This window comes from Pleurodeles waltl, chromosome 7, assembly GCF_031143425.1.
Source record: "Pleurodeles waltl isolate 20211129_DDA chromosome 7, aPleWal1.hap1.20221129, whole genome shotgun sequence".
NCBI classification, from domain to species: domain Eukaryota; kingdom Metazoa; phylum Chordata; class Amphibia; order Caudata; family Salamandridae; genus Pleurodeles; species Pleurodeles waltl.
Window position 1 is genome coordinate 498540912 of NC_090446.1, and position 19731 is coordinate 498560642.

At 45.1% G+C, this 19731-nt stretch overlaps 1 protein-coding gene across 5 annotated transcripts in view; it reads left to right on the forward strand.

Moving 5' to 3' along the window:
- Nucleotides 1–16114, forward strand: part of HSD3B7 (hydroxy-delta-5-steroid dehydrogenase, 3 beta- and steroid delta-isomerase 7) — a 450561-nt gene extending 434447 nt beyond the window's left edge. For all 5 annotated transcript variants that reach the window (XM_069244179.1, XM_069244174.1, XM_069244177.1 and 2 more), the window contains exons 5-7: nt 2864–2963; nt 10524–10686; nt 13168–16114. In XM_069244179.1, the coding sequence (XP_069100280.1) occupies nt 2864–2963; nt 10524–10686; nt 13168–13592 (688 nt within the window). In that variant the 3' untranslated portion in view covers nt 13593–16114. The remainder of the gene's footprint in view (nt 1–2863; nt 2964–10523; nt 10687–13167) is intronic.
- The last annotated feature ends 3617 nt before the right edge of the window (nt 16115–19731 follow it).

Consider the following 19731-nt stretch of genomic DNA (forward strand, 5'->3'; position numbering starts at 1 on the left):
CCCCTTGGGCCGCTAAATACGACCTCCACAGCTAGTGTATCACTAGAGGGGAGGGCAACTCCTTTGCCTTGGGAAATAAATCATGCTTGAGCCAGATTATTAAACCCCCAGATGCTCTACCAGATGGAGATGGAAGTGCAGCCTTTTGGAAGGACCAATATCCTGCTCTATAACTTAGAGGGGGCCCATGTCTCCTGTAGGAAAATGATGTGATGTTGATCCATAAAGCTACACCACTCTGGATTGGTTGTCTTAGATGACACACCCGCCACATTCCAGGATAAGACATTAATTAAAGGTTTGTTGCTATACCCAGTGTTGAGCAATCTCACTATTTGCTTATCTTTAAGCCCTTCTACATGGACGTTACAACATGCTTCTGACTCTGCTCCCACAATGCCCAAAGGTAGAGTACTTAGGTCGCATAGTTCCAAAGGCTTTGTGCCAGAAATGTCATCCTTCCCCACCTCCACTGATGGGGCTTTACGTCAATCTACAATTGTGGTTGAACTACTCCTATGTCCCCATCTTGTGGTGCATATATTGGGAGAAGGTCTGGTATTAGGACTACCTCTAAAGAACAAGTTAGCCAGTGGAAGGGGGATCAACTGGACAAGAGTTACTTGAGACAAGGTGTCTGGTCTCGATCTTAACTCAAGAGCTAAAAGGCCCTTTACTAAACTCTGACTGTTCAGCTGTAACCCTATGAGGTCCATTTCTGAGCTATCGCTTACAAATCTCTGGGCGGTTATTATGTCGTCCCGTATAACGGACCTACATTTTTTTACACCCCTTATCCAGTGAATTACTTTGTTCTTCAGAGAATCCTCTAGTTCCTTTGTTCCATGTCTCAACTTAGGGATGTTCGTCATATAGACGTCACACTGACCATACGTCAACTGGCTAGACAGGCTGCTTGACTGGGAGGCTTTATTAACATTGGCTAGAGGCTTAACACTGAGCTTCTCTTGGTTGGCCCCTCTAATCAATTTAGTATCATATTTATTTGATTTAGCCACAACAGGAGCTACGCACACTTCCCGTTGACAGGGTAGTGATACCACGCCTGCATTCTTTCCCCTATGCGTTCCCTTCATAGATATGTCAATTTGCTGGGTTTGTGTGGATGAAGAGTTAAACTTGGGGTTAAGAGAAGATTTCCTTATGTCCCGATCACGGCTGTTAAGCCGTCGAGCTTTGCATGGACCATGTGGCTAAGGGAAGTGAGATACTCTTTTAAGCTCATTATTTCGGATCTTATTTGTACTAACTGAGCCTCTAGAGGCCGTTCTGTCTGAATGGCTAGATGTGTTGTTGGCTCCTCAACTTTCCTTGATGTACCTTTCTCTGGGCTAGGGGTTACCAGCAAAGCCAGCGGTATGAAACAATTAGAACAGTTTATATGGGGAGATAAGCTGTACTGCTGATTAGCCACACACAATTTCGAGCTCTCTATATGTGGTTAGCCAGAGTATCTGGCATGATGTGCTCTAATTGGGGCCCCCGTGGCGGCACAAACAAGGTCTCATTGTTCGCAGGAGTCACAGGAATAAAAAAGGTTTTTATATCTTTAGTCACAGCATCAGGGCTTCCCTTAGGGTGATTGGACGGTTTGGTGGCTAACATACTCTCGACTTCTTCTATTAGGTCACCAATTTGTGATAGAGTACAATTTTCGGTGGCATGGCGAGGTATTTTCTTTGCCCCCCCCATGCCCGGTGGGATTGCCGCTAGCTTTCCTTTTCCCCAACCTGACTGTAATAAATACATTTCACAAATTTAAATAAGGCAAAAGGAGCACACTTTCAAGTTTATAGAGGCTTGACCTGCGCCCAACAATCCCAGACGAGTCCATCACTTCTCAAATATACAGACGCGGTATCAAGTTTGTAGGGGCTTGGGCCACCCCCAACTGCCACAGACAGAATCCAGCGCTTTCCTGCGCAGGCGGAGCACTGAAACGGCTCTTTGGGGGCTTGGTTCCACCCCCAACAACCGCTGACGCGAGAGTGACTTATACAAACTTTTACCCACAGGAATTAAACGTAGAATGACTATAAAAATGGAACAACCTTAACAAAATTAAGAAAATTATTAAGAAGCGTACCTTAAGACATCAGAATCGTTGAAAATCAAAATAGCACAATCGTGGAGGAGATGCCATGGGGGTGGCCCAGCCTCTTCCTGGCGATGACAGGAGAAGGACGGGCTCGCCCTTGGCCCGGGCGCCGCCCGCGCTTGTCCCGCGGGTGGGAAGCGCAAGAGTTCATAGATAAAGGGCCTCCTTGGCCTGCCCCTCCTCCTGTGGCCGCTGTGAAAACGCACTGCCTGCGAAGCAGGAAGCGTGAGAGTTCAAATATAAGGGGCCTCCTTGGCCTGCCCCTCCTCCTGTGGCTGCTGTGAACACGCGATCACTCTGTCAGCTTCCTGCTTTCCCCTTTCTGACGCTTTTCCCTGTTTTCTCTTCCTCCGTCTTTCCCACTTGTCTTTTGCTCACAGTAAATGCTTGAGGCAGAAAACTAAGCGCCGGCCCTCAGAAATAAGTGCCGGTGCTCAGCACTGGAAACAACAAGCACAAATGTAGCACTGGTCTAGACAAAGCTCTGTCAAGTCACGCCTGACCTACTGCCTCTGCACCGCTCAGTCTTCCGTCTCGAAGAAAGATGGAAGCGAGGGGCTTTGCGGGATGAGCCCATTGAAATCAATGGAAATGAATTGTTTATTTTCGAGTGGCAGGAAGGATTTTTTCTGTGGCTGACCTACTGAACTCTCTTGGAGGCATCCTACTGAAGTGAGAGCTATGAGCTTCTCAGCTACTTGAAGTTAACAATTTGTGTTTCACCTCTTGTTTTCTGTCTTGTAGGGGGAATGAAGAAACTGACTACAACATTTACCATGACAAGCCGTACCCCCTGAGTAAGGCCGCAGCTGAAGCACTAGTGCTTGCATCCAATGGCAAACAGGTAAAACTGACGCAGTGTTTGCATAGCGTGATTTGTTGGGACAGTCTTTTTTTGCTGTTTTGTATTGCATGAACTCGACGCAAGGGTATTGGAGCACTTTACAAAAGCATTATTGCATTACAGAAGGACACATTAATTGTTTAGGCACTGGGAGATTGAATGATTTGCCCAGAATCCCAGGATGTGGTGACCTGACATATAGACTCAAACCTGGCTCCCCAGTTCCAAAGACAGCAGATTTGCCTGTAACTCCACATCCCCCAGGTCGACTGAGCACAGAGGGAGGTAAGTTTGAATGTGTTCTAGTGTAACGTTAGTTAGTAGCCCATATTAAAATATACTTTTAAAAGCACACGGATAACGCTATGTGTAAAACATATTATTAGGTTTCTCCTTAGTGTCTCATTGTCTGTGTTCTTTTATGTTGGTAATCCTTGTCAAGTAAGTCATTTTCTGGTCCTTAGTCAATAAATTGCAGTCCTTCTTCTCTGTTTAGGGAATGCCCTAGTTTTTGGTCTTCAACATCAGGTCACTCTTTTTTTACCAATCAGATATCTAGTTGCGGAGCTACCCCTTACTGTCTGTGCCTGGACCGTTTTAGACTTTTTTATTTGAGGTATTTATGCAGCTTGGACCCGCTAATGAGGGATAATAGACTTCATACATAGTAATCAGGCATGTTAGTCACAGGATTCGCATACAGTTGCTCACAAAGTTTCAGGGTTATGTGATATAGAGTAGGGACACACGTTCTCACTCCCACTGTGCTCATAACTGCACCATCTTGCATTTTTACTAGGGGCTGGGTGGGGAGATGGTCATAACAACTGTTAGCCCACTGGAGATGGTCTATGTGTTTCTGCTTGTCTTTATCTGCATAGTAGATAGATCTGGTGTGGTGGTTCTGTGTACTCCCATCCACAGTCGAAAGTCTTACTTGACATCATCAGCCTCCGGAGAGAATGACTCTGGGTGAGAGCTGACTTTCTAGTGACTGGCATGGGCATTTTTAACCAATGCCCCTTGAAGAGGAGTTTACGACCGTCTGCTTAAGAACGAAGGAGATCCTTATTAATGTCTTCCATCATTTCCTGGATGAGACTCAGGTTGACATGTAGCATCTATGTGGCACACATTAACCGAGAGCCGTTGTGCCGTGTTGATGGTTTTCATCCCATCAAACACTGTGATTATAGCACAAGGTGAAGGTTTGCCTCCGGGTAGTGTTATGAATGTGCCTCACTTGACCAGCATCCACTAATGGCTCATCTTTGAGGGTTTAGAAAATTCATATTCAGTCCCGGCAGGAGACGAATGGACTGAACTCATTTTACTGCTTGGCACCTTTTCTTGCAAGACTGTCCCTCCTTTGGATGCTTGGCCTGCACCCATCTTATACACACTACAAAGCCATTTGTAGCATCCCCTTATTTCTGTTTTAGGAGCTGTCTGTACAATACAGCTTCCTTTCCTAAGTATCCTTGAATTATTATGATTATTTTCTTCCAAAGGCAGAATGCCACAGAGCACTTATAAACTTGAACGTTCAGAAAATTGAAAATGTCTTACATGGAACAGTAATTAAGTTAACCAGTTGGCTGGTGCCTTGAAATTGGTAAAACTGCCTTTGCAGATTACTTGTATTTGCCTGGAGTTTCCAAGAAGCTGTACTGTACCAGCTTGGAAGGCTGTTTGTTAGGCTACCTCTTGTTACGGTTCCCCTCCATACTGGAACCAAGCCTAGCCCATAAGACTCCGTTGGTGTACCCTGATTGGAAGACGGGATTTGTCTGAATCTGTGTAAAGGAGGACTCAAACAATCAAGCCCACCAAGGAGTAAGGACAATGTGCTGACAGATGTTTGTGTGGTATCCTCTTTATCTGAATGTCAAGAATGTGCTTGGTCCAGTGAAGTCCTGGACTAGACGGTGAGCCTTGATTTCCCCCCTGAGATCAGTTCAACCTTGAGGGAGCTCTGTTTCTCTTTCCAGGCTGAAAGGGACACAAGGATTTTTCCCTTTCACCCTACATTTTAAGGTAATTTCATGCTGGCAGAGGCAAAAAAAAACTTATCCTGAAACCATTTGAACAATCTTTATCCGACTTATGGTTCCAGAGATATTATGATGTGAAAGTATGACTGGACTCTGTTCCTAAATCCTTCTGTAACCACTTGCTCCAGTGGGTTCTTCATCTATTCAGTGTCCACGCCAACTGAAAATGTTCACTGCGAGCAACTGGTTAAGAGAAAAAAGCCTCTTAAAATTTGTTAACCCTAATGAAAAGCTCTTAAAATGTGTTAACCCTAATGAACTATTGTGAGACCTTTGTCAAATCTGAGAACCAAGATTCTACGCGTTTGGACACTGATTGGTTTTTAGACCAATTAGAGCTATAACGGGTCTCACTATGAACTGTGTGCAGTTCCAGCACTGTCACAGAATTCTAGAGGAATGGTTTCCCCATTAACTGGACAATCGAAATTTACTTTGGAACCAGTTCTTTGGCATTCTAACATCTTTTTGGGTTGGGAACTCGAGTTCACTTTTCGGTGGATTGTGGTTAGAGATTTTTTTGCGGATTCTCTGTCTATGAGGCTGATAACCACTGATTTGTGCCAAGCAAGGGCTCACAAAAACTTCGACAAATGGCAAATCAAAATAGCAACTTGATATAGTTGTAGCTTTTTGTCTTCCATCTTCATTCACTGAGAAACAGCGCAATAGTAAAATAATCGACATCTAATGATTTCTACAGATACCAAGGATTCAATCCAATAGGACAACATTGCCCACTGAACCTCATGTAATTTTATTTGTTGCTTCTTACCTGGGGTAGCATCATGGCCTCAAAGAGCTTGAAAAGCATGGTTTGTTTGATCATCATTTTAACTGCCTACAGGTAAAGATCTATTATTTTCAAAAGCAGTGGCTCTTGACTGGACTTTGAGTTTGTCACAGAGGCAATAACAGGCTCTTCTGGTTCCACATTATACGACGGTAGGGCAGTGCAGCTGAACTGCGGAAAACAATCCCTGTCTGGTTTGCACAGGACCATGAGCCAGGCTTGACATGCACTCAGGTGTGGTAGCTTCGAAGATTTTCATCTGGCAGCGGGCTGCTCTGCATGCAGTCCAGGATTTCAGGCTAAATGTTTGGAGGGAGGAGTACAGTTGCACAGAAGTTCAACAATGCCAGATGGATGAGGGGCAGGAGGTAGGACATTCAATTTCTCTTCTTGTGCCTGCCATACAAGGACAACATCAGTTTCCTATGATGGTTAGAGTTATACTCACTCAAGGTGGTGTTTGACCATTGTGAAGTAATCTCCTGTTCTACTCATATTTGATGGTGCTTCTATCTGAGAAGGAGGTGTAGCAGTAATTTTAATTCCTCTAATTTCTATTTCATCACCCGTCTTAGATGCTTTTTGTTCCTGATTTTTGCTCTATATTTCTGCTGTTGTATTTCCCTTTTGGATTGCTCATCTTGAAAGATTATGCAAGACTCTTTCTTTACTCTGTCTCAAGGTAGTTTTTGTGTCTGCTTCCCAAGGCTCTTCATCCTCAATCATGAGCTATCTATATTGCCAAGTAGTTTTTTTTTCTCTCCCATTTTTGCTTTTCCTCCCAACTGTGACCCTCAAAGGAGACAAGTACCACATTTCACATGTATCGTAAACGCAGGCTGGCTAATAGGAGGTTTTGCCTTTTTGTCTGACAATCTCAAAGGAAATTAGATTTTCACGGTATCCTGTCCTTTGCAGTTAAATGTGTAATTATTGTATAGGGCTGCATTTGAGTTCTATTCCTACAAATACCTCTGCAAGTAGGACTTGCTTGTCCAGTGTAATTAGTGTTGACATTTCCATAGCTTGATGTAAGGCAGCCTGGATCTGCCACCTTGAGGCACAGGCAAAATACAACAAACGGGCAAGGCAAAGGTCCTTTTCAGTGTAGATAGGGCACTTCAGTTAGCCAACTTCTATTTGGCCTGGAACTCTGAAAATCCTCACAACTGTCTAGAATTTAGCATCCTTTGGAGAATCACATGTACCAATTAAGTGACTTGGTTATGAATTTTTAGAGCAAGACTCTGGGACATCAGTGGTAGTCAACAGGATCCACAAAGGGTACACCCTGGTTAACAACTGATTGTCGAGGGACACAGAGAAAAAGCAACAGTCATATTTACAGCATTACTAGGAACAGGGGAAAGACTTAAAATTGTGGGGCAGAGAGCTGCTTTTTTAATGGAATCCATGTGGTAGGAGACAGGAATGAAAAGAGGTGGGTTTGAACTATGTCCTATCAATGAGTGTGTGAGTTGCGTTATCCTGAGGTTTGAAGGGAATCACTCATGGGAGCCATGCTCGCTAGCTTGTCACTTTAAGTAGTGTGCTTCCTCTTGATAATTTTCCTATATATGTAGTGTCCCTGTAAGGTTTTGCAGCCATGTATGTCAGTCGTAGTTGGACTCTTGGTTCAGGCAAGACTGCTGGTTTAAGGATGACAGTACTTATGTTTGTAGGTGACTATGCCTATCCTACAACAAGTCTCAACTGTAGTCCCAACCCTTCCGGCTCACTAGCAGTACCTCACCAAAAACCCAAAACAGTTAAAGGTGATTTGTGGCAGCCTTTACGTATGGAGTGAAGAGCATGACATCTCAGGGACTGTCGTGGTTAAACAGGGATTACCCCTTTCTCACAGATACATCATGTCTCAACTAAACACAGGCATTAACGAAGATGCAGTAATGTTTCAATAGTTTTTATTCAACACAATCTGCAATCTGCATGAGCTGCAATGATTAGGATAATGAACAGTGCAAGAGACAGAATTGTAAAAACAAGAGTCATGATTATAAAGACCGCCACCATCTTGCAGTAATATAGAAAGACATAGAGTGCCTAATATGTCCTGTTACCCTATTCTGGTAAACCTACCTTTTACCTAAAGGAGAGCTGGGTATGTTAAACCGAATCTGCCAAAGCCATGTCCCTGGAAGGATCCCCCAACCCTTGTTACCTTGGAATGAGGTCTCAAGCTCAGACTCCGTAGGAACACGAAGTCCAGGTCAGTGTCAAGGCGACGTGCAGCATCGATAGCAGCTATGGTATCTGGTCGGAATCCCTCTGATTGTCTAAAGTGAGGTGTATTTATACAGATCTACTTGGACCCCTGACGTAGGTTATTCCCAAACAGTAGATAACACAGCATGCTTGGGACGGTAATTAATATGAACAATTCCCTCAAAAGCGTGAAGAGGGAAAGTACCTAATGTGAATACCTACAGTTTGTTTGTCTTTGACGCTCGATTTGACGTCTTAGCACGGTGGCACTGATAACATAAAGCTAAACAAATGGCCTAACTATAAACAAGGCAGCCATCTTAGAAGAATTAATTAATTAATTAATTAAATAAATGGGCTAAGACAGAGCAAGCTAAGTAGGTTAAAAGTCACTAGGTGACGGGGGCATGAGTCTGCAAGCCAAAGGCTAAGCTAACTCCTGTTATCCCATTAAAACAAACTAGGATTCACTACACCTCTTGTAGAAGAGTGCCCCTTTTTGGCATGGTTACCCCCCTCGTTTTGCCTGGTATTTATGCTAACTTGACTGAGTGTGTGCTGGAATCGTGCTAACCAGACCCCAGCGCTACAGTTCTTTCCCTAAACTGTACCATTGTTTCTCCGATTTGGCACACCCCTGTCACACAACTAAGCCCCTTGTAAAAGGTACCAGTGGTACCAAGGGCTCTGTGACCAGGGAGGATCCCTAAGGGCTGCAGCATGTATTGTGCCACCCTGAAGGACCCCTCACCAAACACATGCACACTGCCATTGCAGATTGTGAGAGCTGGTGGGGAGAAAAAGGTAAAGTCAACATGGCACCCCTCCCAGGGTGCCATGCCCACAAACCACTGCCTGCGGCATAGGTTAGTCACCCCGCTAGCAGGCCTTACAGCCCTAAGGGAGGGTGCACTATACCACAGGGGAGGGTATAGCTGCATGAGCAATATGCACCTACAGTCCATTCTTAGACATTGTAAGTGCAGTGTGGCCATATTAAGTAACTGGGCTGGGAGTCTGTCATATGAATTCCACAGCTCCATGATGGCTTTACTGAAGACTGGGAAATTTGGTATCAAAGCTCTAGTTACAATAAACCCACAGTGCTGCGAGTCTTGAAGGTCCCCAAGTTACTCCGACCTGTAGTACACCCTGGGTTGACCCCTCCTGACCAACACAACGAAGCCTGCATCCTGCATCCTGAATCTGGAGGACCCCCCCTGCCCGCTACAGGATCTAACGATTCCTGACACCCAAGGAGACCCCTGCACCCACAGCCCCCTGGCCTGGGAGAATCTGACCATCAGTCCAGCAAAGTCCAGCTGGTGCCTCTCCTGCCTTTCCAGCCTTTGGTTTCCTGGAACCAACCCCCAGGACCCAGCCTGTAGCATATTTTGTGACCCCTGGGCTTCCCCCTTTGAAAAGCATTGGGCGTCCTGCTCTGTGTTTGCTCGCTGCACCCGGCCTCCTCTGTGCCGCTGAGGGTGTGTGTTTGATGTAGACCTGTGCATTCCCCCTCCCCCACTGACCTAAACCTCCCTGGCCTCTGTCTAGGAACCACGAGTACTTACCTGCAGTCTGCTTTCTATGGAGCACCCCCAGTCCTCATAGGATTCCATTGCAAACCCAACACCAACATTGACCTCTGCACCTAGCTGGCCCTGTGTTGCTGGTGGTGCACTTTTGGAATTAGTCTAAACTTTGACCTGTGGACATCCTAACCCCCGAAAACTGGAATCGTAAGTTGTGTACTTACCTGTTAATTGTGCTAACACTCTCCCCCCCGGACTCTATTGACTCCTATGAAAAATTGCACCGTCAACTTTTGAAATTGAAACATGTTACTTGTAAGCTGCTTTATCTGCAAAAAGCAAACAAAGTACATTTGATACATATACTTGATACTGATTTACAACTGTACTTACCTGCAGCAAAGATCTTCAGGTTCTAGTAATAAAGTAACAAAATATATTTTTGATATATAAAAACAATTGGCCTGGACTTAGTCCTTGAGTGTGTACCTCATTTCTTGACTGTGTGTACAACAAATGCTTTGCACTGCCCTCTGATAAGCCTATTCACTCGACCACACTACCACAAAAGAGAGCATTAGTATTATCTACTTTAGCCTCTGTTAAGCCTCTGGGGAACCCCTGTACTCTGTGCACAGTATACCTCATTTTGGTATAGTATATACCGAGCCACCTTCCTACACCTGTTACTCTTTTACTGGAAATTCTACAGGCCACAGAGCTACCTCTCACCTCTTGTGCCTGCGTAGCTTATAATTAAGGCATTTTCTGCATGGCATGAAGCTCTCTCTGCCTCCCAGCTATTTGTATAGAGTTTGTAACTATGTACCCTGTGGCAGGCTCTTTCTCACTCCTTGGATCTGTATTGGCCTATATTAACCCCTTTCTGCTCAGAGCTATCCTTTGCCTTGTGCCTATACTAACTAACTCTCCTGTCTCTGCTTGCCCTCCATAGGTGAAAGGTGGAAAACAACTGAACACATGCGTTCTGAGGCCTACAGGGATCTACGGGGAGAAACACGAATTGATGCGATCATATTATGAAGAAGGCCGGAAGATGGGACGACGCATATTCCGTGTGATCCCAGCATCTATAGAGCATGGTCGTGTGTATGTTGGTGGGTATGCAGCACTGTTAGAAATTAGGTCTCTAGTTGGCAGTCAGTTTACACCCTGTCCAAGTAGGGACCCTCACTCTAGTCAGGGTAAGGGAGATACACAGTTCAGATAACCCCTGCTTACCCCCTTGGTAGCTTGGCACAAGCAGTCAGGCATATCTCAGAGGCAATGTGTGAAGTGTTTGTACCACCACACACAGTAAAACACCACAAAAGGACTATACACCAGTTTGGAAAAATAGCCAATATTTATCTAAATCAAACAAGACCAAACATACACAAGTGAAGATATGATTTTTTTAAAGATTAAATACCAATAAAAACACTTAAAAACACAACATCTCCAACTGGGGCTATCACGACGTCGTTGATGGAGTCGTTCCCAACAGTCCAATGCCACTCACAGGGAGGGCGGCACCGGTCACAGAGTCACCTGAACCCCCAGGTACAGTACCTTTGGTAACGATGAAAACAAGCCAGTGCACGGAGTCAGGGATGTGAGGCGTCACTGGATCTGGTGTTGGTTCCTTAGTGCAGAGCAGGGCAGGTGGTGCAGAATCAGTACAAGGCGTGAGTCCCTGACGATCTGTGGGGTCAATGAATACCGCGGGTCAAGACACGAGTGATATCTGGGGTCACAGTCACAGGGCTACAGTCGCTGCGGCGGAGTCAGGTGTCACGGCACTCGGGACTCACTGAGTCGAGGAATATCAGTGGGGATGTGGCGGCATCAGCCCTGCAGTGTTAGTCGTAGTCGTCGCACACCAGGGGGACCACAGCTTTGGCTGCAGGCAGAGTCACAAAGTCAGGCAGCAGCGTTGGTCCTGGAGTCTGCCGGAGTTGCTGCACCTGGTTCTTCTTGTTTTTAGATGAGATTTCACTTGCAAGGCGCCAGAGACTGGAGTAGGCACCACCTGGCGAGTTAGGGTCCACAGCAAGCAAAGCCAGAGGCTGGTAGGTGAAGTTGTTGATGTGCCTGAGACTTCGTAACAGGAGGCAAGCTCAGTCGTAGCCCTTGGGGAACCTTCACAAGCAGTATTTCAGAAAGCAAAATCCAGTCCTTTTCCTCTTAAGGCAGAAGCAGCAGGCCAGCACAGAAAAACAGGCAGAGTGTCAGGTCCTCTTCAAGCATCCAGCTCTTCTCCTTGGAAGAGGTTCCGCTTGATCCAAAAGTAATCTGCAAGTCAGGGGTTTTGGGTCCACTACTTATACTCATTTCTGCCTTTGAATAAGGCAAACTTCAAAGAAAAGTCTCTTTTGTTCACAATATCCTGCCTTGCCCAGGCCTGGCCCGAGACACACTCCAGTGGGCTGGAGACTGCATTGTGTGAGGCCAGGCACAGCCCTTTCAGGTGCAGATCTGAGCTTCTCCCTCCTCACTCTAGCCCAGGAAGACTCATCAGGATATGCAGGACACACCTCAGCTCTCTCTGTGTCACTGTCTAGAGGGAATTCACGAACAGCCCAACTGTCAGTCTGACCCTGACATGGATTCCACAGGCAGGCAGAGGCACAGATTGGTTAAGCAAGAACATCCCCACTTTCTAAAAGTGGTATTTTCAAACAATCTAAAAACCAACTCGACCAAAAGATGTATTTTTAAATTGTGAGTTCAGAGACCCCAAACTCCACATCTCCATCTGCTACCAATGGGAAACTGTACTTAAACGACATTTAAAGGCAGTCCCCATGTTAACCTATGGAAGAGAGAGGCCTTGCAATAGTAAAAAAACAAATTTGGAAGTATTTATGTAAAACACACCAGTACATGTCCTACCTTTTAAATACACTGTCCCTGCCCATGGGGCTACCGAGGGCCTACCTTAGGGGTGACTTACATCCAGTAAAAGGGAAAGTTTGGGCCTGGCAATTGGGTACACTTGACAGGTCAAATTAGCAGTGCAAACCTGCACACAAAAACACTGCAGTGGCAATTCTGAGACATGTTTACAGGGATACTCATGTGGGTGGCAACATCAGTGCTGCAGGCCTACTAGTAGCATTTGATATATAGGGACTGAGTCCCCATAGTGCCCTTTACTAGGGATCTACCACTAAATCAAATGTGTCAATCATGGAAAACCAATTACCAATATAGTTTAGATGGAGAGCACTTGTACTTTAGCACTGGTTAGCAGTGGTAAAGTGCCCAGAGTATCAAAACCAGCAAAAACGAATTACAGCACAGGGTCCAAAAACAGGAGGTCAGAAGCCAAAGGTACAGGGAGACCACACCAAAAGCTGCCATGTGTAACAAGCTGATACAGAAAAGTCTTCTGATTTGCAGCATCTCCTCCTATAGCAATACTGTGGGTTACAAGATAGCTTTACAAATGCACATCCGCCCTGACCTACACTACTCATTGCTAATTATTCCCAAACACCTTTGCCACTCAGTCATCTACTGCCCTTCCCTTGAATTTCAAATCTGATGTACACTGATTTCAGCTATTGTGTGATCACAAGTCTTTGTTGTTGCAGGTAATGTGGCCTGGATGCACTTGCTGGCCGCCCGGAAGATCCAACAGAGTCCATCCGCCATTGGTGGCCAGGCTTACTTCTGCTATGACAATTCACCCTATCTCAGTTATTATGACTTTAACATGGAATTCTTAGCTGCCTGCGGCTTTCAGCTAATCGGTTCCCGTCCGCTGATACCTTACTTCATACTTTTCTTTGTGGCATTCCTAAATGAGCTCCTGCAATGGCTGCTTCGCCCCTTCTTCTGCTATGCCCCCCTACTAAACAAGTACACACTGGCCGTGGCTAGCACAACGTTCACTGTACAGACAGACAAGGCTGAGCAGCACTTTGGATACAAACCACTCTACAGCTGGGAGGAGAGCAAGGCTCGCACCATCAACTGGATTAAGACCTTTGATGAAGAACACAGTAAAGAACAATAGTGAATATGAAATCAGTAACTGTTTCAGGATCGTTCATCCATAAAATGTTTCAAGAAATTTTAGCATAACTACCACAGCAAGAAGTTTGGAAGCTGGTTAGTCAGCTGGTACAAGACCCTTGTCCATAACTACCATCCCAAAATGCAACAAGAAGCAAGCCTACTTGCTGGTTCAAGGCTTCAAGCACACAAAAGATCATGGGAGGATGTGTATAATAAGTCTAGCCACTGGCACAACATTTGACCATAATCACCCACAGAAGAAGCAGTATGCATACTAGCACATCTGCTTATATAAAACCTTTGGGCAATCAGCAGTTTTAAGTCCTTTGACCAAATCCACAACCACATGAAATGCTGGTAAGCTGACCCATCTACTGGCTTGGTACCTTGAACCACAATTAGAGCAAGAAGCAACACATGACCATGCCTTTCAAATTGGTGAAGGCTTGCTTAATTTTGAAAGCAAGACCTGGTTAGGAAGCTGACCTCATTAAATTTGATACTCAAAGCTCATCACCTGTGTCAGGGTTGTAAACAAAGGTCACCACATCATGGGGCAATTCCTCAGATCTTCAGATGAACACCACCACATCTAGATAACGTAGGGAAGATGTCATTCCACTGCTTCAAGACCTTTCATGATGACCAGTGGAGCAAGGAATGATAGAGTCCTTGCATTCCTATCCGTAAAATAAGTGCTCTCCCATTTTCTGCACCCTAGGGCAATTTAGTACTACAGAAAGGGTTTCATAGGCATGTGCGCCACTTCTGCAATGCAGATAGCACCGGCCCTGTATATGTGCTGATGTTATCTCAAGGGGGCATTCTCGCATTTGCACAGGGCCATGGCCCTCTGCAATTCAGGGTAACACTTTGCCTCTGCATCCGTGCTGTGCTGAGGCAAAAAGGCAGTCAGGAGGCATAAAAAGGTGACAGTTGGTGCTCCCCACCCCACACAAGTGTGGCTGCTTGGAGGGAGAAAGAGCGACTCAATGGACTCCTCCAGACATTCCCATACAGGCGGGTGCAGTCATTCACTATTCCTGCCATCTGGGGGTCTCTGCCCCCCTTCCATTTGAAGTGTAAGCGGGTGACACCTGCGCAGTGAAAAGCGAAGCAGCAGTTTGAAGCAGCTGCTTAGTCTGTCACTAATGCACTGATCCTTTGCAGTGTATTAATAATGGGGCACACTGTCACCATTTGTGCGTGGCACACCAGTTTGAAGGTGCACTGTAGTGCAAATGTCGACAGTGCATCTGTTGCATAATACGTGTCCAGTAGTTTAGATTTAAGGTCTGAGTTACTGTTTTACAGCTGGTACTCTGTCAGAGCGGCAGAAGAAATGATCTCCTGATTGACTACCGTCAGTCAGATTTAGAGGTGATCACAAGCCCAATAGTCATCAGTGCACATTGAAAGGAACCGATGACCAAGAGTGCACAAACTTGTGTGTGCTAAATAAAAAGTAGGCATTAATGGTACATATTCTGCGTAGAGCTGAGGTGATCTACCGGAGGTGAGTTCTTAGCATAAAACAGCAAAGGGGCCTTATGTTTGTCCTGTCAGATTACCTCAAAGGGGTGAACAGAGAAGCCTGATTAAGGGGATAGTTGCCTAGGGAAAGGCACAAACAATAGATTTAGGCACATTGTTTTATGACGTACACTTCATTGGTAATCCTTCCTCTGGAGTGTTACGTTTTGTTCTGGGTGCCTGAGTACCTTTTTGGAATTTCCATAGGGAGTATTATCCATCTCTGGGGAGCTCAGGAGCATTTCCTGTGTGGACATGGAGAATAATGTGCACCTGCTGAAAGTCCCATTTTCAGAAGGACGAAGTCAATTTCCAGTGATGGCATGGCGCCTGCACTGGGACAATGGCCTTCTTCCACTTATTTACCTGAGTAGATGGAACTCCTATCTTTGAAGGTTCATTACTGTCCAACCCTAAACTAGGCTCTAGCTCTCTGCGCACATTGCTTGCATAGGTGGGGTTTGAACCAATACCATCCTGCATGTTGATTCCTCTTTTATGCTTTCTGGCTTCTCGTTGTCTTTTCTAGCTGTGTCACGAGCACGTTAATGCATTGTAATGTACTCTTGGCTGAAGTAGCTGAAAGCGGTAAATAGAAGTGTCAGTTTTAGGGAGTGTCTGTGAAGTCATGAATGGAGCCAAGAGCTCAGTCTCAGAAGTAAGAGGTCATGCCAGGAGCCTTGAAGGGGCTCACAGAACTAATGGGTTATTACTGGAGGAGAAGACTCGTGGTTAGAGGCACATTACAGGCTGACTGATAAAGGACCTGGTACTTCCCTGCAGTTACCAAGAGCCGAAACATTGGTAGACCGATTGAAGGAATGAGCGCATGAAACAGTCCCGGACATGCTTTTAATCCCAGATCCGAATGAATGGCTTTACCTGAATGATTTAGCGAGGAAGGCCACTCCTGTCTTGTGGGAGTGTGGGGTTTGTCCTCAAGACAGTTGTGAAAATAAAATGAGCCAAATGATGTATTTTACAGCACACTCTCTTATAGCACCTATTTATATGTATAAATAAATAAATAATTTATATAAAAATTTTAATAATCTATAGAACACATATAAGTATGTATAGATATCGCAATATATCGGGGTAACCGTGGGCGGATTCATATTTTTGAGGGTTGCAGTGACAGCGATGTAGCTGCCACCCTGTGTACCCCTGGGTGTGTACCAAACCAGTAGCGACGGAATTTATTTAATTTAAGTGGCTCTACATTTTTGCAACAACGCCTGGACGAAGGAGGATACTGCAACCTTCTAGAGACCTTCTCTATGGTATAATATGCACACAATGTAGACATTGTGTACACGATGAGACTCCGAATGAATGCAATAAAATGACATGTATTCGCGTTTTGTGTTTGACGAGTTCCTGGTCTTGCCTCAAAATTAACTACATTCTTTGTTTTTCTCCACACAAACACCCAACACACACAAGCATTTAAACTCTCACAGTGGTCTCGAGTTTAATGTTAAGCATGCCGCATATTTTGTTTGACAAGGAAATCTATCCTTGGTACTTTGTTACCCTCATGGTCGCTGGTCCAAGTCTGTCCACAGAGAAGAACGTGAAGACAATATTTACATACATCACCGTTGAGCCTGCACCTGCATGCCTTCCAGACAGCGATCTGTGAAGGTTTCAGAGTCCTTTCCTCTCAAGCTATGACGAGTAACATCTCAGCAGCTGTACCACGACCACTGCAAACAGTTCCCATGTCAAAGGTGGCGAGTGGGTGCGAGTGGACGGTTCTCTACACTCTCTTCTTTCGATATGTAGACAGGTCCTTGCATGAGCAAAGGATGCCCTGGAGGAATCATAAAAAGGTAATACAACAAAATAAAATAGCCAGGGGTATTTATAGGTTGCATTGATGTTGAAATGACGGACCTTTGGTCATCAACACACAGCTAATATCTTTGTTCGTTTTGCGGGGCCAAATTGTTCATTACTTGGTGAGGCTACCTCTAAGCGCTCTGATGCTACCTTGAGTGCTTGGACATTTTTCCAGTATTTCAAAGTTTTGTTTAAGAGTTTTAGACAACGTCTTTTTTCTTCTAAAAGAATCTTCTGGTTTTGCTCGGGATATCTCGGCATACACATATGAACTACCTTGTAGGTGATGCAGTGAGGGGCTAAAGCATCTTGCTTCAGGCAGGAGTTGTTGAAGATCCATTGGGATGGGGGCGAAGTGTGATAAGAGTCAACACTTGGACAGTTTTGGTTGGTATTAATTAAAAGATAATAATTTCCTTAAAATCCTCATTTGGAGATGTTCAGCTTTAATCAAATGTTTGTGTTCATCAGAACGGAGTCTCTTATCAAGAATGAATCCCAGAGATTTGGCCCTTTTTACCAGATATGGTATGATCCATATAGAAGACCAGGATACAGGCTAGTTATGTTTTACTGTCATTAGTAAGAACTTCGTGTTAAATGGTTTAAGCTTAGTTTAAATTTCCACATACAAGCTTTGATCTAGGCATCATAAATATAATGACACACCCTTAAGTGATTTTACCAGCTGAGTGGTGGCACTCAATGCCAAGTTTGTTCTAATAGGTTACTTATACGCTGCGCTGATAGGTTACTTATACATTGAATGCTTTGACATACTGGGTGTATAGTCATGTACTGGCGAGAGAAGTGATTGTCTATGCAGATTTCCAACTTTCTGTAACCGGGGTAAGATACAAAACATTTAAGCAGTGTCTTCAATGCTAAGCCTTTTCAGAAGTGTTTTCAGTAGTAACTTATGATCTACGGTTTCAAACACTGCAGACCAGGCAAGAGATAAGAGACAACACTTACTTTAGTCTAAGATGTTTAGGGCATCATCGACACTCAGCAGAGCAGTCGATTTAGTGCTATCTCATGGCCTGAAACCAGATTGGAGGTCTCCTGGAATGTTGTTTGAGACATATCGCTACAGTTGAACTGGGTTGCAATTGACTTTGGCTGGTGTAGGCAATGAGCTGTAGACTCGTAGCAATTGTAATGGAGTCTGGACCTCCACCGTGCCTCTCCGTTGTCGCGGTAGGTAGGGATTGTCTCTCATGGCAAACGTTGCATTGCTACTCAGGTTCTGAAGACAGCATTGCAGCTCTGAGTTCAGTTGCACACTGTTCATGAGCAACGTCCCATGCTTTTTCTACTCAAGACAATGTCCTTCTTTGGGTCACACCTATGCCTGAGCAATATTTTTATTATCCTGAGTAATCAAAGTAATTTTTCTAATTTTATGTTACTTTACTGAAAATTACACCTGTTTGAGTAATTCTGAGTAATTTGGCAAAAAATCCTACTGCAGGAGGTCAGGAACAACAAAGCTAGCAACCATGAGTGGCTCCTGATATTCATGTTCTGCAGCACGTAGCTATTGTTAATGCAGAAATTCACCCCAGGGTAGAGGGTGCAATTTGCGCTAAGAAAATAGCCCTAAATGCTCGGTTACACCCTTAAATAATGGCTTGCTATTTTGCTGAAGTTTTGCATAATTATCTTGTGACAAATTACACAAGTTTAGGAAAGTACCATCTTGCCTGGCATGTTACCCCCATTTTCACTGTATGTATGTTTGTTTTAGCCCTTGTGTCACTGGGATCCTGCTAGGCAGGACCCCAGTGCTCATGGTATGTGCCCTGTATGTGTTCCCTGTGTGGTGCCTAACTGTATCACTGAGGTTCTGCTAACCAGAACCTCAGTGTTTATGCTCTCTCTGCTTTCTAAATTTGTCACTGCAGGCTAGTGACTAAATTTACCAATTCTCATTGGCACACTGGTACACCCATATAATTCCCTTGTATATGGTACTTAGGTACCAAGGGTATTGGGGTTCCAGGAGATCCCGATGGGCTGCAGCATTTCTTTTGCCACCCATAGGGAGCTCAGACAATTCTTACACAGGCCTGCCACTGCAGCCTGAGTGAAATAACGTACACAGAATTTCACAGCCATTTTTCACTGCACATAAGTAACTTATAAGTCACCTATATGTCTAACCCTCACTTGGTGAAGGTTGAGTGCCAAGTTACTTAGTGTGTGGGCACCCTGGCACTAGCCAAGGTACCCCCCACATCGTTCAGGGCAAATTCCCTGGACTTTGTGAGTGCGGGGACACCATTACACGCGTGCACTATACATAGGTCACTACCTATGTATAGCGTCACAATGGTAACTCCGAACATGGCCATGTAACATGTCTAAGATCATGGAATTGTCACCCCCAATACCATTCTTGTATTGGGGGGACAATTCCATGATCCCCCGGGTCTCTAGCACAGAACCCTGGTACTGCCAAACTGCCTTTCCCGGGGTTTCCACTGCAGCTGCTGCCAACCCCTCAGACAGGATTCTGCCCTCATGGGGTCTGGGCAGCCCCAGCCCAGGAAGGCAGAACAAAGGATTTCCTCTGACAGAAGGTGTTACACCCTCTCCCTTTGGAAATAGGTGTGAAGGGCTGGGGAGGTGTAGCCTCCCCCAGCCTCTGGAAATGCTTTGATGGGCACAGATGGTGACCATCTCTGCATAAGCCAGTCTACCCCGGTTCAGGGATCCCCCAGCCCTGCTCTGGCGTGAAACTGGACAAAGAAAAG